Source organism: Paramisgurnus dabryanus, chromosome 1 (genome assembly GCF_030506205.2).
Source record: "Paramisgurnus dabryanus chromosome 1, PD_genome_1.1, whole genome shotgun sequence".
NCBI lineage: Eukaryota > Metazoa > Chordata > Actinopteri > Cypriniformes > Cobitidae > Paramisgurnus > Paramisgurnus dabryanus.
The window spans coordinates 35,746,700-35,761,566 of record NC_133337.1 but is presented as its reverse complement, the minus strand read 5'-3'; the positions used below and the strand labels follow the sequence as shown (position 1 = coordinate 35,761,566).

The 14,867-nt window shown below is 35.3% G+C and overlaps 1 protein-coding gene across 1 annotated transcript; it reads left to right on the top strand.

Moving 5' to 3' along the window:
* Nucleotides 1-3,742: 3,742 nt before the first annotated feature.
* Nucleotides 3,743-6,448, top strand: lepb (leptin b). The gene is made up of 3 exons (XM_073816158.1): nt 3,743-3,815; nt 4,190-4,334; nt 5,669-6,448. Exons 1-3 carry the CDS (start codon nt 3,793-3,795, stop codon nt 6,047-6,049), a joined length of 549 nt encoding a protein of 182 aa, XP_073672259.1. The 5' UTR covers nt 3,743-3,792; the 3' UTR covers nt 6,050-6,448.
* The last annotated feature ends 8,419 nt before the right edge of the window (nt 6,449-14,867 follow it).

The window sequence follows — 14,867 nt, the reverse complement described above, 5'->3', positions numbered from 1 at the left end:
ACTCCGATCAGCCTGATGTTATTTCTCCTTGACCTGCTTTCAAGATCCTCGCATTTTAAGGACAAAGTTTCAACCTCAGACTGAAGTTTAATCACAGTAGATTCAAGCTGTACAAGTGTGTCGCTAGCGGTTGTCGCAGAATATTCAATAGCCTTCAACCGGTTCTCATGGGCACCAAGCGACTCCTGTATTGTAGCGACGACTGAGGAGAACTCTTGTTTCACCGCGTTAATATCTAATTGAAGGCCACCAATAGCATTGTCAATCTTAATGCAGATATCATTTTTGATGGATTCAATCGCTTGTTTAAAAGTCTCAGTTGAAAGTAATTCCACATCATCTCTCGATTCAGCTGGGCCAACGCTAGCCGGATTAGCTCGCGTCACTTTGCCACCGCGTTTGTTGCCCGGCTCTGCCATAAGACACACAATATCCTCCGTTTTGTGTTCAAGGGCGATTAGGGATCACTTAACTTTTAAATCAGCGAGTTAGAAAATAATGAAATAAGTCTTAAGGTTTACTTATTGCTTAATTGAAATTGTATCTGTGGGGAGCTCATGAAAAGCGTGCTCACATCGTAACTCCTCCCAGCCAGTTTTTTTCAAGTTATCAGTGTTTGAAATGCCACCTAAAGAAATTTGCATTTAATTTAATTTTTTTATAAATTGACTTTTATATTATAGTAGTGGCAGCTCATGACTGCTCATCCGATGTGCACGTTCAAAATATGTGTTCGGAGTGTCATGTGTGTTGCTTGTGTTTTCAAAAAATGAGTTTGTTGCATCATGTGAACAATGTGCATCACGTGTTTTGTCAAAATAAGTGCCTGCTGCCACCCCTCAAAACCGTTTATGATAAGACGCTCACGTTCACACAAAATACACGCAAGACACTCCCTTAACAGAAAACTTTGATTACACATCAGATTATGCAAGCAAACGCAAGCGTCTCTTTTATAATAAACCCTTTTGACGCATCTGCAGAAGGCACGTGATGCACATAGGATCACTCGACGCGCAGAACAGATTTTTGAAAAACTGAACCACACACATGACAGGGCTACATACATGTTGTGACGAACTTCGAATCGAGCGCCCTCAAAAAAAGAAGTCATCGGACGCCACTGCATTATAGATCGCATTATAGATACTCCAAATTTGAATGTCAATATCAATTTGTATAAAGTTATGTGGTGAACCCTAGTATCCCATCAAGCAATAGCTGTCATTTCACTGTCTAACAATAGCCTTTATATTGTCCAACTATGAGTAACCCACTTCTATCCAAAAGAACCTTGAATCTGTTTAGGTGTCATTTTGCCCATAACTTTCGAGCTTGGCAATGGTTCGACATATATTACATTTTCAAAGGCAATCTAAATTTTGCCTTGTTTTATCCTAGATGTATGGGCTGTGTTTTGACAGCTATTTGCCGTCTTTGAAACGCGAAACTGCTTGGTGAGGTGTGTTCCAAATAACAGGGAACAAATCAGCATTATTAATTAAATCCATCTTCCAATGTTTTGTTTTAATACTTCTGTGCTGTATTTTTACCTTCATTTCAATTAAACATCCTGTGGGGCGTGGCCAATTAAATTTTGAAACAATTTCAATCGAAAGCAGCGTATGCATGTGCAAACACACACAATGTTCTGTATTTCGAATCTAATAGAAGTGAATCATCTCTGTCTGCACATCCGCTTGCGCTCATCTCTTACACATTACTGAACCTCAACGGAGCATGAATTAATGCTCGATCAAGCCAACAGACAAAGAGTCTGAGAGCACGACGTGCCAAATGGACTCGGGATAAGTAAAAGGAAAGAAGACGGTTAGTGCTGGATTTCACACAGACTCCATAAAAAGACCAAACTCACAAAAGACACCAACTCAAATATATTTAGGTAACTGAATTCAGGGAGCGTAACAAAAGCAATTACAGTTTACGGTAAGTGTTGGAAATGACCTAAATCTTTTGTTTGCCAAAAAATCTGTCATCATTATATCCCATGCTTGTAAACCACAGAAGAGATAAAGTCAACAAATGACTTTATTTCAATAATAGGCTATAAGATCAGACTGAAACTGTATTCAACTATAAGTCCAATATTTACTTTTAAAATATCTAACTCTTTACATTTACCCAAGTTTCTTTAAGTAAGTATCTGCATACATGGTCCAGTCTGTGCTCATTCCTAGAAAAGCAGGATAATCGAAACCAACATTCAGCCAAAGCAAAAAAATGTTAAGCCAAAAAAACATACCACACACGACATTTCCAGGAACTTACACCATGAAGCCTAAGGGAATTATATTACGCACTCAGTCATACACACAAGCACACAAGTAAAAGTACACACACACAAACGGACAGGAAACATGCGTGAGCGTGCAGGCATACATCAGGACACTAAAAGGAATTTAAGAGAATTCCAGTGCAGACCAGTTTTCTATGAGAATGAAAGTGCTTCATCAGTTTTTGCCTTCAAGCCATCAAAAAAACTTTAATCCTGTGCCACCACAAGTCAGGCTGGATGTAATTATGTGACAAAAACTTGTTGAGTAATAAAAAGGAATCATTAAAATTACATGCAATGATATAGAAAAACACCTTCTGGAAAATACAACGCTCATAAAAACATTTCCATGTAATAGCCACAAATCAAGTATGTGTCCCAAGTAATGTGTTAAAAATATTTGTTTTGGAAAACTACATTACCTACAACTTGTGTTGAGTAGCTATTTGAATCCATTTTATCATGAATGTTAGAATTTCATCATGTTCAAGGTTGCAATGCTGTGTTTACAAAGAAGAAACAAGGCCTATTTTCCTCGCAGTATTTTTCATTGCAGAATATATATATATATATATATATATATATATATATATATATATATATATATATATATATATATATATATATATATTTTTTATATATATATATATATTTATTTATTTATATATTTATTTTTTTATTTATTATATCGATACATAAATAGCCCAAGAAATAATTTCTAAAGCTCAGTTGCTATCAAGAATACAAAAGCAATTGCATACTCATTTCTCTTTTCCAACTCTTTTCCAGTTGCCACACTATGTCCACTATCATGTGTCCACTATCAAAACATCATAAGCTATGATCCACAATATATTATTTTGGCCATAATACTCCCTTTAAATCCTTCAATACTTCATAAGAAATTAAGAAAATAATTAATTAAATATATGATTACTATTTAAATTGGAAACTACAAATAGTGAATCAAAACATTTAATGAAAAAGAAGAATGATTAAACGTAAAAAGTACAATATGATGTTTTTTGACTTGTAGTGATAACATTTTTAAATAAGGTTTTATGTACGTTTACTTTTTATACAAGCCAATACAGTCACATTCAAATTAATATTTTTTTAAAATTGCTTTGACTATATTATCAACTTTACTCTTTTATTACATTTACCTTTTTATGAGACATTTCACTCTATTTGATGCTAGACCACTGTATTTATACACTGCAAATGTGTTTTTGTTTTGCATCATCTTTGAGAGGAAACTTTAGGTCATACGTTTGGTACAGTACAACAGTGTTTGTTTATATATAAGCACATTTGGTTGTCTTCTTACCTGGAGCACCTGGAAACTATGCTTTGGACCAGAATGGATCTCCTACAGACTTTGATACCAAGATGGACAACAGAAGAACCAGACCAGACCAGCACAGGGTGATTCACCAGAGCAATGAGTCAATCACGTCCTGCTATAAAAGGAAGAATCCTGCTTGAGTTTCTCAATGTGCACATCAACACACCAGAGGTAAGCACTTATTCACACACGCTCGTGTGCGCGTGGTCGTGAAACATCACAACATAACTATCTTATCTATGACACAGATAATAAGAAATGTTGACGTGATTGACTTGAATATTTCTTCATTTTTTACAGATGTTGTTATTATCATTTCTTAAACGGACAAATTAATTTCAGTTTTGCTTTCATTTCAGTTTTGTTTCGTTAAAACAGAAGTTTGGATTTACAAGTAACTTACAAAAAATGCATCATTTTAAGAAACTGACCTTTTGTGACTCCTGGATACTCAAATACTGCACACAACCAAGTGTAAAAATACATATGGACTGTCTGCAATACAAAATATTAATATTACTGCAATGTAAATGACTCTTTTGCAGAAAGATGCACTCATCGCTGATCTTTATCTCCATCTCAATGGCAGCCCTGGTGGCCCTTACTGTCAGCCGACCCACAGCCACATTGGACGTGATACGGATAATGACTCGAACCACCATCAGCAGAATTAAAAAAATCAAAGATGAGGTACATTTTATGTGCAAATGTGTGACCTTGGACTACAAAACCAGTCATAAGTAACACGGGTATATTCAGCAATAGCCAAATATACATGTATGGGTCAAAATATAGTTTTTAATGGCAAAATTAAGTACAGATCATGTTTTATAAAAATATTTTGTAAATTTTTTTAATAACGTAAATTAAAAAAATATTTATTTATCATTAGTAATTTGTGCTGCTAAGCACTTTATTTGGACAACTTTAAAGGCAATTTTCACGATATTTAGATTTTTTTTTTTTTTTTGCACCTTCAGATTTTCAAATAGTTGTATCTCGATCAAATATTGTCCTATCCTAACAAACCATCCATCAATGGAAAGCTTACTTTTTAAATAATTTGACTGTTTTTGTGGTCCAGGGTCACATATAATCTGCATGTATTTTCAGCAATAAAGTTGTAGTTTAAGTTGTAGTATTATGCTTTTATGTAAATTAATGTAATGTAATATAAAATGTCTGTATTAAATTATGGTTTGTATGTAGTCACAGTTAAACATGAGGAAAGTCACAGAGTTTTTAGCAACATCATCAACAGTGAACATTATTACTATTGAAATACACAGAGTTAATTTTTATTCATTGGAATATAATACGTAATTCAACAGATGTTTCTTGGGTTAAATGTTTTGTATATGTTTGGTATATTTTACAGTATTACAGAATCTAGTAATTGTATACACTAAATGCCAAAAATATGAAATTGTGGCTCTGGAACAACAAAACTGTCATAAGGGTAAATTTTTTAAAATTAAGATTTTTAAATCATACAATTATTTATACAAATGCGACTATTAAAGTTGTCCAAATGAAGTCTTTTATATATTTATGGTAAGAATGCAGAAAAAATCTTCATGAAACATGATCTTTACTTAGTATTCAAATGATTTTTGGCATTTTTATCAATCGATAATTTTGACCCATACAATGTATTGTTGGCAATTATTGCAACAAATATACCCATGCTATGATTGGCTTTGCGGTCCAGGGTCACATTTAAAGTATAAAACAGTTAATCTGTATACTATTCAATTTTAGCATCATTCACGACTCTCTGCGTGAAATCCAGGCTAAAATTGCATCATCTAATGATGAGATTATAAGCATCAAAGTTTGATTTGACTCACCGATTTCACAATGATTTCAATCTTTTTCATGACCTTACTCAGTCAATATTAAAGATATCAAGGTTATATTTTCACAGAATGTTCTTTACATTATGTAGGATGGTTTAACAACAAATTGCAAAAAAAAAAAAATACTTAAACTGGATTTTCACAAAATGTAACATGTCTTCACAGCACTTCCAGATGTCTCCAGAGATTGACTTTCACGGTCCTGACATTGACACCCCTATTGATGGTCTCACTTCTGTCATGGTTCACCTGAGCTACCTGCAATTAAGGTTGCAGGTGCCCGTAGCCCAGCATCTGCGACAGGTCCAAGTGGACTTAGAAACTCTTCTTGGCACATTGGAGGGACTAGCTATCTCACAGAGCTGTCCCCTACCCAAACCCGAGACCCCGGTGAACAAAGCCGACACAGACTTCCCCGTCACCTCCAACTATCGGTACCTCCTAGAGCTCCAGAGGTACCTGGATAAGCTCAGCCTGAACATGGAGAAGCTAAAACAATGCAAAGATACGGATCCGGTCGTGACGCTTACATTCTTAAATGAGTAAGCCACGTGTACTTACGTCTATGCAGCACGCTAAAACTATGCACATGAGGATTAGTTCTCTAAATTATTATTTTTTTAACTTATTAGCAATGATTTGTTTTGTGTAACTTTCCAAATTGTTTTTATACTACAGTTCACACTACAGCTTAAAATAGTGCCTTAGATACATAACTATTTTCTAAGCTATATTTATGCTGTTTCATATTGTAACAGAGACTATGCACTGAGAAAGTTTGCACTTGTATGTAGCTGTTTTTGTTATTTTTTCTATTGGACATGAATACTGATGAATTGTGAAGCTTTGAAAAATGTTTAAAGCGTTTATAATAAATCGTTATGTTTATATATATAAAATCTCATTGCCTTTTCTTGTTTACAAAAATATCAGACAATAATAAAAAGGTTGGTAGTAAAAAACAAATATTGGTCACATTTTTGGGAGGGGTTTTTGCCCCTTAGTGATTTGTAAAAGGCCAATTTAATTTACTAGAATTATATAGGATAAATCATATAGATCTGTTTACTAAATTTTATAGTAAAACACACAGGCCTGGATTAACAGACATAATTAGATTAAGTCAGACCTCTGGTATATTTAAGATATGTAAATGCAAGTTATTTTAAGATAAGACACCTTAAGCCTTGTCTGTAAAACCGGGCCATAAGGTTTTAGTATGCAGATAAAAGTCCCCATACTGTATTTATTGCTATCATTGCTTAGTATTTGGTTTGGCTGCAATAAAATCAACCAACTCTGTTTCAATTACCATATAAAATATTTCAATATGTTATATTGTGATGATACTCACCTGTTGGTGAATTAATTGTTGTTAATGAGGTCCTCCTATGAACCCAGTTTACTAATGCTAATTCAAGCATCCAGCTCAGTAACGTTAACGCGAAAGGTAATGACAACTCAACTGTCGCCGTTCTGACAGGAAAGTGCGTATAAAGTAATGTTATCAAAAATATTTCAGAAGAAACACGGTTTAATTGACGTTACTTATTAAATTTCCTGATAACATTATAATGTTGGCCAGGTAGCATTTACATATTCTATTATATTTTTAGGCTAATTTTTACATGACACTGGTCAGACCAATCGCTGCGCGTGCAACTTCATTAACGACGTGCCACTACAAAACAAAAGACCGGTGGCGTAAAGTGATTCTTTTATTGGCCCTTCGTGATAAAGGTATTTGATATTTTTATTAAATATTTTATTTACATATTATCTGACTTCTTGCTTTAATATGATATTTTTATAATATATAATGTTTCTATTAAGAAAATATTTTTGTCAGCTATTAAACTTTAGCAGTTAGCGTCACGAGGCTTTCACAAAGTGTCCAGCAACACAAATATTTATTAATTGTCAAAAAATTTGGCATTCGATCATGGGACTTCGTCCTTAGGATGTACAATTTCTTTACATAAAATGTCTAAAGCATATTATAAGAGATGAAGTTTTTAGGCACACCTGCTATGACCGCCAAAGTGTAAACGTTTGAAAGGTCAGAAGTGTGGACTACCTCGTTCAGGTATGGTTCTCTGATTTAAATAGTTGTTTCTATAAATGCATAAAATACAAATGACATCAACAGACTTGAAGGTCAAATGTTTTTACTGCTTACTTTAAATCTATGCTAAACGCCACCTAAAACTAAAGTCTATAAACAGATTTTTATTGTATTATAATTATGTGCATGTAGTTGCTAAGATGTTTGTATTTTTAAACGCATGATGCGTTGTTAAAACCTACTATAACCCCAAATACATTTATTTACTTAAAATTCTTAATTAAAAGTCCATATTCATTTTTAACTACCCAATAGGCTAATTGAAGACTCATTCCTTTTAAGTCTTGCTAAGGGTGCATATTTTTTCATCTGTTCTGGTTATGTTCAAATATTGTCTTTCTAGCAGTAGTTTGTATGTCACTTTTAAACCTCTAGTTTGAAACTTTTTTTTTCTCTGGGAAAATAAATCCAATATCGTATTTATATAATAGATTGAGTATTTGCTGGCCTAGACGATGGGGTTTTTTAATATAAGATTTCAGGTCCTTTTTTGTTTCGTAAATATAGTTATATTTGTCATGTTCAGTGTTCGTGCAGTTAGATTTAACTTTGAATGCTTAACTAGTCCAGATGTTGGAGAATGTTAAAGGTCAGTTTTGGGGTAATATTAGGTGGAACAACTGACAACCCTGGTCTGAATTTTGAGTTTACTGGAAAAAAGACTGTAGGCCTGCTGAATCAAGATTTTCAATACAATGTACAATAATATTATTAGGAGAATGAATAGCTGGGCCCGGTTGCATAAAGCACCTTAAGTGTAATTTTTCCTTAAGTTCACCCTTATGTTTTCCTGTAAATGTAAGGGTGTTGCGTCTTCATGGCAACAATAGTATTTTATAACAACAAAAGCTGTCGACAAACCCTTTGAACGTAACCCTTACATTATTATTTTAGGTATAGGAATTTACCCCTTAAGTGTCATACTTAAGGAAAAAACTTAAGGTGCTTTATGCAACCGGGAGTTTTGCTTGTTCAGTTTCATACTTTTCCCAACTGTTTGGTGTTTTAAATGTTTTGGGTTTTTTTTATTTGTTGAATGTTAAAAATCAGTTCTTATCGGGTTCAAGTAAGCTTTCGAATGAAGCTTTTATTCTGTACCACTCGAGGGCAGCAAAAGCTTATTTGTGCTCCAGGTTTTTATATAAGGTATTTTCAGCAGATGCTTCTCTTACAGCCAACATGAAACATTTTACGTTCCAATTCCATTTGAGATGAATACCAATCCTTCTCCGACCCAAAGTACAAGTGTAGAAATGTTTTGCATTGAAACCAATTACAGTTGCCGAGCAAATCTAGAATCAAAACAACACATTAAAAACAGAAAGGCAAATCTAAAAACAAAATGCAAAGTCAAAAAAACACACACAACGACAAATCCAGTGACAAAATTTAAAGTCAAAAAACAAAATAACAAGGTAGGTACACTGCGTAAATGGACTAGTTACTGCTTATTGGACAAAACCCCTGTCAATCAAGATACACAAAGTACTGTACAGCTGGTAGCAGAGTGTGCACATGTAAATGTATTGCCCTTGGTTAAAATTTTGCCAATTTTGCAGCTAATGTGCAAAAAATGGCTAAAAAATGTGCTAAGAAAAGTTTTAAAGGGGACATATTATGAAAATCTGACTTTTTCCATGCATGTTTAAGTGCTATAATTGGGTTCCCAGTGCCTTTATCAACCTATAAAATGTGAAAAAGATCACCCCAGTAACTTAGTTTTGGTAAACAATTCTCTGCAAGCATGTGAAAAAATTGGTCATTAAATTTTGGCTTCCCTTGTGATGTCAGAAGGGGATAATACTACCCCTTAATCTGTACTATACCACCACGGCACTGACATTTTTATTGCAAAGATCAACTCATTTCATTTTAAAGCGCACCCAAAAACGGCACATTTTTGCTCACACATACAAAGTGCCAATTTTAACATGTTATAATAAATTATCTATATGATATTTTAAGCTTAAAGCAACACTATGTAGTTTCCATGTAAAAATGACTTACAGCTCCCCCATGTGGTTGAAAAGCGCAACAGTCCCTTGTATCAGACACTCTTCTGCAGGCAGGGGGAGAGGCGGGCTGTGTGCTCTACCCTCCACTGCCACTTTCAGAGTGTGCTTATAGCAGCTAGGAGGCTGCTCAGGTTCCAGCAACAGTACAATTTGTCCAGTTAAAAGTTGTTCTATCACTGAAATAATTTTAGAGACATTATTTAAAGGTAAAAAAACTACATAGTGTTGCTTTAACATACATACTCTGGGGACACCAAAGATTTATTTTAAATCTTAAAAAAGTCTAATGTCTCCTTTAAGAGACTTTGCAGGTACAGTAGAGGCCATTTACACATTTTAAATAAGACTTAAGTCCAAAATGTGGTTTTGGAGATAAACATCTCATTGAGAACTAAATAAAGTTATGCAAGTGAAATGGGTGGATACGCTGTTCCCTGTTTCCAGTTGTCCCCTCCCCCTCTATTGTTTCCCTGTAGACATGTATTGTTCAGGATTGGGACCAGCGAAATAGGATTGACCTTCCTCTGTGCAAGGTTCAGAGATTGCAACAGACTTGACATCATCCCGTCCTCTTCCTTTGTAGTTCTGTTTATATTTTTGCCTTGCACTGGTTTTGTGTAATATCACTGCGTGTGTATTTTGCCCCTTGGCCAGACACAGGGCTTGATGCATTAAACATGCGCGCATTGATCCAGTATAATCTGCCTGCATGCCAATGCATTACATTGTCTCCTGTGGGTTTCTATCTCTCTTTTAATCAGTTTGTTCATACTGTAACTCTTATTGGTGCATAACCTCTTCAAACACAAAAAAATACTTGCTAACAGGTTTAACGTTCTTGCCATGTGTGTCATTATTTGCCAATGGTCAAAGATTGGAAAAGCATATAGCCTATATTACATAACTCAACTGGAAAACATATGTGCAAACAAATACGCCAACACAGATGTTTATCATGCATTGATATGTGCAGTGCTGGAGCGCCCACACGCATCACCAGCATTCATCTCTTTTGAACTTGAAAAAAGCTGTACATTTATGGTGCAGTGAGATCAACTAGACATTACCTGTAGTTTATAAAGTAAAGCTCTTCGTTTTGTGGTTATGCTTTTATTCAAAACTTGTACTTTAATTGGCGGGCAGACTACAAATCTGTTTCTGTTTGCACATATATCATCTATATGAAGACATATATTACACAGTTACACAGCCTTGGTATTGATTCAGACTGTGAACTGACATGTTGGTGTATGAGCACCTCCACCTGCCTTTGTCTCAGAGGAATTCTCTATTTATCTACACTCGGATGAATTAATTCTTATAACTGTACAGTAAATATGAAATTAAAGAAATATTTGCATTGCATCTGGTTGTGTGCATCATCCATTTAAAGCTACATCCATTAGTTGGACAATTGCACATGAAAGGCAACTTGTGTCTTTTAGCTTTGTTAAAAAAAGACTGTTATGGTTCATTGTTCCCTGGAGACAAAGGTACTTATCCCCATCACAGACAGCCTTTGTGCTTTTCTCCGGATGCTGGGGGGTGGGTGAACATGAGGTGCTGTGGAGTCAGGAGGGGAAACCCTGCCCACCTTAACCTAGTCAGTGCAACTCAGACAGTTACAGAGAACGATATGGAGTCAGAGCTTAATGCTCATGTACCTAGTATGTTATAATGTGATTGTAACTAAATATTTAACTGTACAGGTTTGTAAGCATGTGTAGAAGCCACATGTGAAATAAGAGTAAACAGCATAAAGTTTTAATGAAAGAACACTAAAAGGGATCACTTTCGATTTTCAGTGGTTAACTGTAAACAACTGCAGAATATTTGCCACAATGAAACTATTTTTATGTAGCTGTAGGCAATGCATGAGTTTGTTTGCTATGTTGAGCGTAATGACCAAGTGATTTTCATCTGTGCAGGGGGGCTATGAGTTTATTTCATTTTAAGAATGGATTTTTTTTGGAAGTGGACCATGGCCAAAATATAAAAGGTGGACTGTGTCTTGCTTCTGGCTAGATTTTTTACTTTAATGGAAAATTGAAAGCAGGGAAGAAATTGCATTGAAATTTAATAATAATATTAATAAATGTGTGTTTGCAAAAACTATTTTGCCCATAGTCAGACTGTGAGGACATAATACAAAATGGAATGGGATGTACTTTCAAATCTTGATCTAGATTATGTGCCAATGTTTATCTTCAAATGTAAAGTCAACTTGAAATATCTCTAACCCTACAGTGAACCTTAAAGGGACACTCCACTTTTATGAAAATATGCTAATTTTTCAGCTCCTCTAGTTAAAAAATTGAGTTTTACAGTTTTTGAAACCATTCAGCTAGTGATGCACCGATGTATCGGCCGCCAATATTTATCGGCCGATTTTTGATGAATTTGAAACCATCGGCATATCGGCAATAGCACGAGAAAGGCCGATACCGATTGTTTATTAATTAACTGCATAAAGAAATCCATGATATGTAAAAAAGAAAAAATGAGTTAATGTTGTTAATAAAATAAATGCTGAATAGCAAAAACCACCTTTTAAGGTTGTCATGCTGTCTTATTATATTAGTTTTAGCTTAATTTGTGCCTCTATTTTTATGTTGGTCAGTTGAATGTTAATTAGATCCAATCCATGTTCAGTAAAAATTATTTGATGCAGAAATAAACTAGCAAGACCAGCTGTATAGTATTGTATACAAGTGTTTAATATCGGTATCGACCAGTTGTTGTCTGTTTAAATCGGTATCGTTATCGGCCCAAAAAACACCTATCGGTGCATCCCTACATTCAGCCGATCTCCAGGTCTGGCGGTACCACTTTTAGCATAGCTTAGCATAATCAATTGAATCTTATTAGACCATTAGCATCGCGCTCAAAAATGACCAAAGAGCAATATTTTTCCTATTTAAAACTTGACTCTTCTGTAGTTACATCATGTACTAAGAAGGACGGAAAATAAAAAGTTGGGATTTTCTAGGCAGATATGTCTAGGAACTATACTCTCATTCTGGCGTAATAATCAAGGACTTTGCTGCCGTAACATGGGTGCAGCAGGCGCAATGATATTACTAACGCCCGAAAAAAGTCCCCAGCTATTGAAAGTTACCAAGGGGACTATTTTAGGGGCACTGAGGAATGTCACTGAGGGATATCCTTATTGAGCCTGAATGAGAATATAGTTTCTAGCCATATCGGCTTAGAAAATCCCAACTTTTAATTTTTCGTCCTTAGTACACGATGTAACACCGACGTTTTAAAAAAGGAAAAATTCTCTTTGGTGCTAAACTCTTTGGTGATGCTAATGGTCTAATCAGATTCAATTAATTGTGCTAAGCTATGCTAAAAGTGGTACTGCCAGACCCAGAAATCAGCTAAATGGATTCCTCAAATGTTTAACTCAAAGGGAGCTGAAAAATTAGCATATTTTCAAAAAAAAGTGGAGTGTCCCTTTTAAATACAACCTTAACCCCGTATTAAACTTCAAATATACACAACACTGAAGTCAACATTATGTATAGGCTACCCATAATCTTAAAAAAAAAACTTCAAATGCATTTATTTGCATACTTACTTCTACAGTCATACATCAACATTTAAAAGTCACAAATTTGCCAATCAACACCCTGTAAAACTCTAATGTACACCCAATCTTAACCTCCAGAAGCACCCGAACTCAGTTCAGTTTTAGCCTTATGTGACTGCTCTCGTGAGATACAGATCTAGAGCAAAAAAGTAAAAATAGTTGTGTGTGAATGTGGTATATAATGTCAAACTGGCATTGAGACTTACAGGCTCCATCCATTTTGACAGCTGGGCTTTGCATCAGGAAATTATGTTTCCTTGGGATGGGACAATTCTGATTGTTTCTAAATGTGGGAATTCTATGGGATCACAGAAAAAAATAATATCCAAGAATGCTCCCTCTCCCAGGAGAAACGTTGAGAATGGATTTATAATTGGCTATCTTTGACCGGGATCAGAGATCACCTCTTGACAAAAAAGTGTGGCAAAAGACTATAGGTGCTAATGTTATGCAACATGCTGGTATGAGAAAAACGGTTCATTCGAATGCTGTGTTAAAGGGACACTCCACTTTTTTTAAAAATATGCTCATTTTCCAGCTCTCCTAGAGTGAAACATTTGATTTTTACCGTTTTGGAATCCGTTTAGCTGAACTCCGGGTCTGGCTGTAGCACTTTTAGCATAGCTTAGCACAATCCATTGAATCAGATGAGACCATTAGCATCGCGCCTAAATAAATAATCAAAGCATTTCGGCCACAGTAGGCATAGTGATATTACGCACTGCCCGAAAATAGTCCCCTGCCATTGAAAGTAACCAAGGGGACTATTTCCAGGCTGTGCGTAATATCACTACGCCTGCTGCAGCCATGTTATATCTGAAAAGTAACTGATTATTATGCCAGTTTGAGAGTATAGTTCCTAGCCATATCTGCCTAGAAAATCGCTAGGGTGGCCATTCGTGCCAGTTACGCCGGACACGTCCCGAACAGGATTTCGGGTTTGTTCTCTGGAAGTCGCATTGCTCGACCACATACGTCATCGAGGTTCTCACATTTCAGTTGAAATACATTAGAAAATTAAGATTTATTTCTTTTAAGACATACAATCATTGTAGTTTCATTCTTACCTTGCTTTTCTGAAATTGAACCCGAAATATTAAACCTTGATGACGTAAGCGGTAAACAAACGCGACTTCCGGAGAAAGAACCCGAAAACGTGTTTGGGACCTGTCCGGCGGAACTGACACGAATGGCCATCCTAAAAATCGCATCTTTAAATTTTCCGTCGGTCTTAGTACACTATGTAACTACAGAAGAGTCAAGTTTTAAATGGGAAAAATATAGAATCTCTCTGGTTTTATTTTTTAGCGCGATGCTAATGGTCTAATCAGATTCAATGGATTGTGCTAAGCTATGCTAAAAGTGCTAGCGCCAGACCCAGGAATCAGCTGACTAGGTTCCAAAATGGTAAGAATCAAATGTTTAACTCTAGGGGAGCTGGAAAATGATTTCAAAAAAGTGGAATGTCCCATTAGGGCAAATAACACTGACAGACATCTAGAAATGAGGTTTCAAATCTTTTGAATACATTAAATGTATAAGTTCAGATTGCTAAGTCATTTCAAGGTTGATTCACGCTGAAAAGTGTAAAAAGTGTTGCTCTGTCGCGTTATCAAAAGTCACTACAGA

What these genes read in the sequence shown, in the direction of transcription:
- lepb (XM_073816158.1), top strand. Translation starts at nt 3,793, where the DNA reads ATGTGCACATCAACACACCAGAG. An exon ending in TGCACATCAACACACCAGAG is followed by an intron (nt 3,816 to 4,189) that starts GTAAGCACTTAT and finishes ACTCTTTTGCAG; the next exon opens with AAAGATGCACTCATCGCTGA. An exon ending in TTAAAAAAATCAAAGATGAG is followed by an intron (nt 4,335 to 5,668) that starts GTACATTTTATG and finishes ATGTCTTCACAG; the next exon opens with CACTTCCAGATGTCTCCAGA.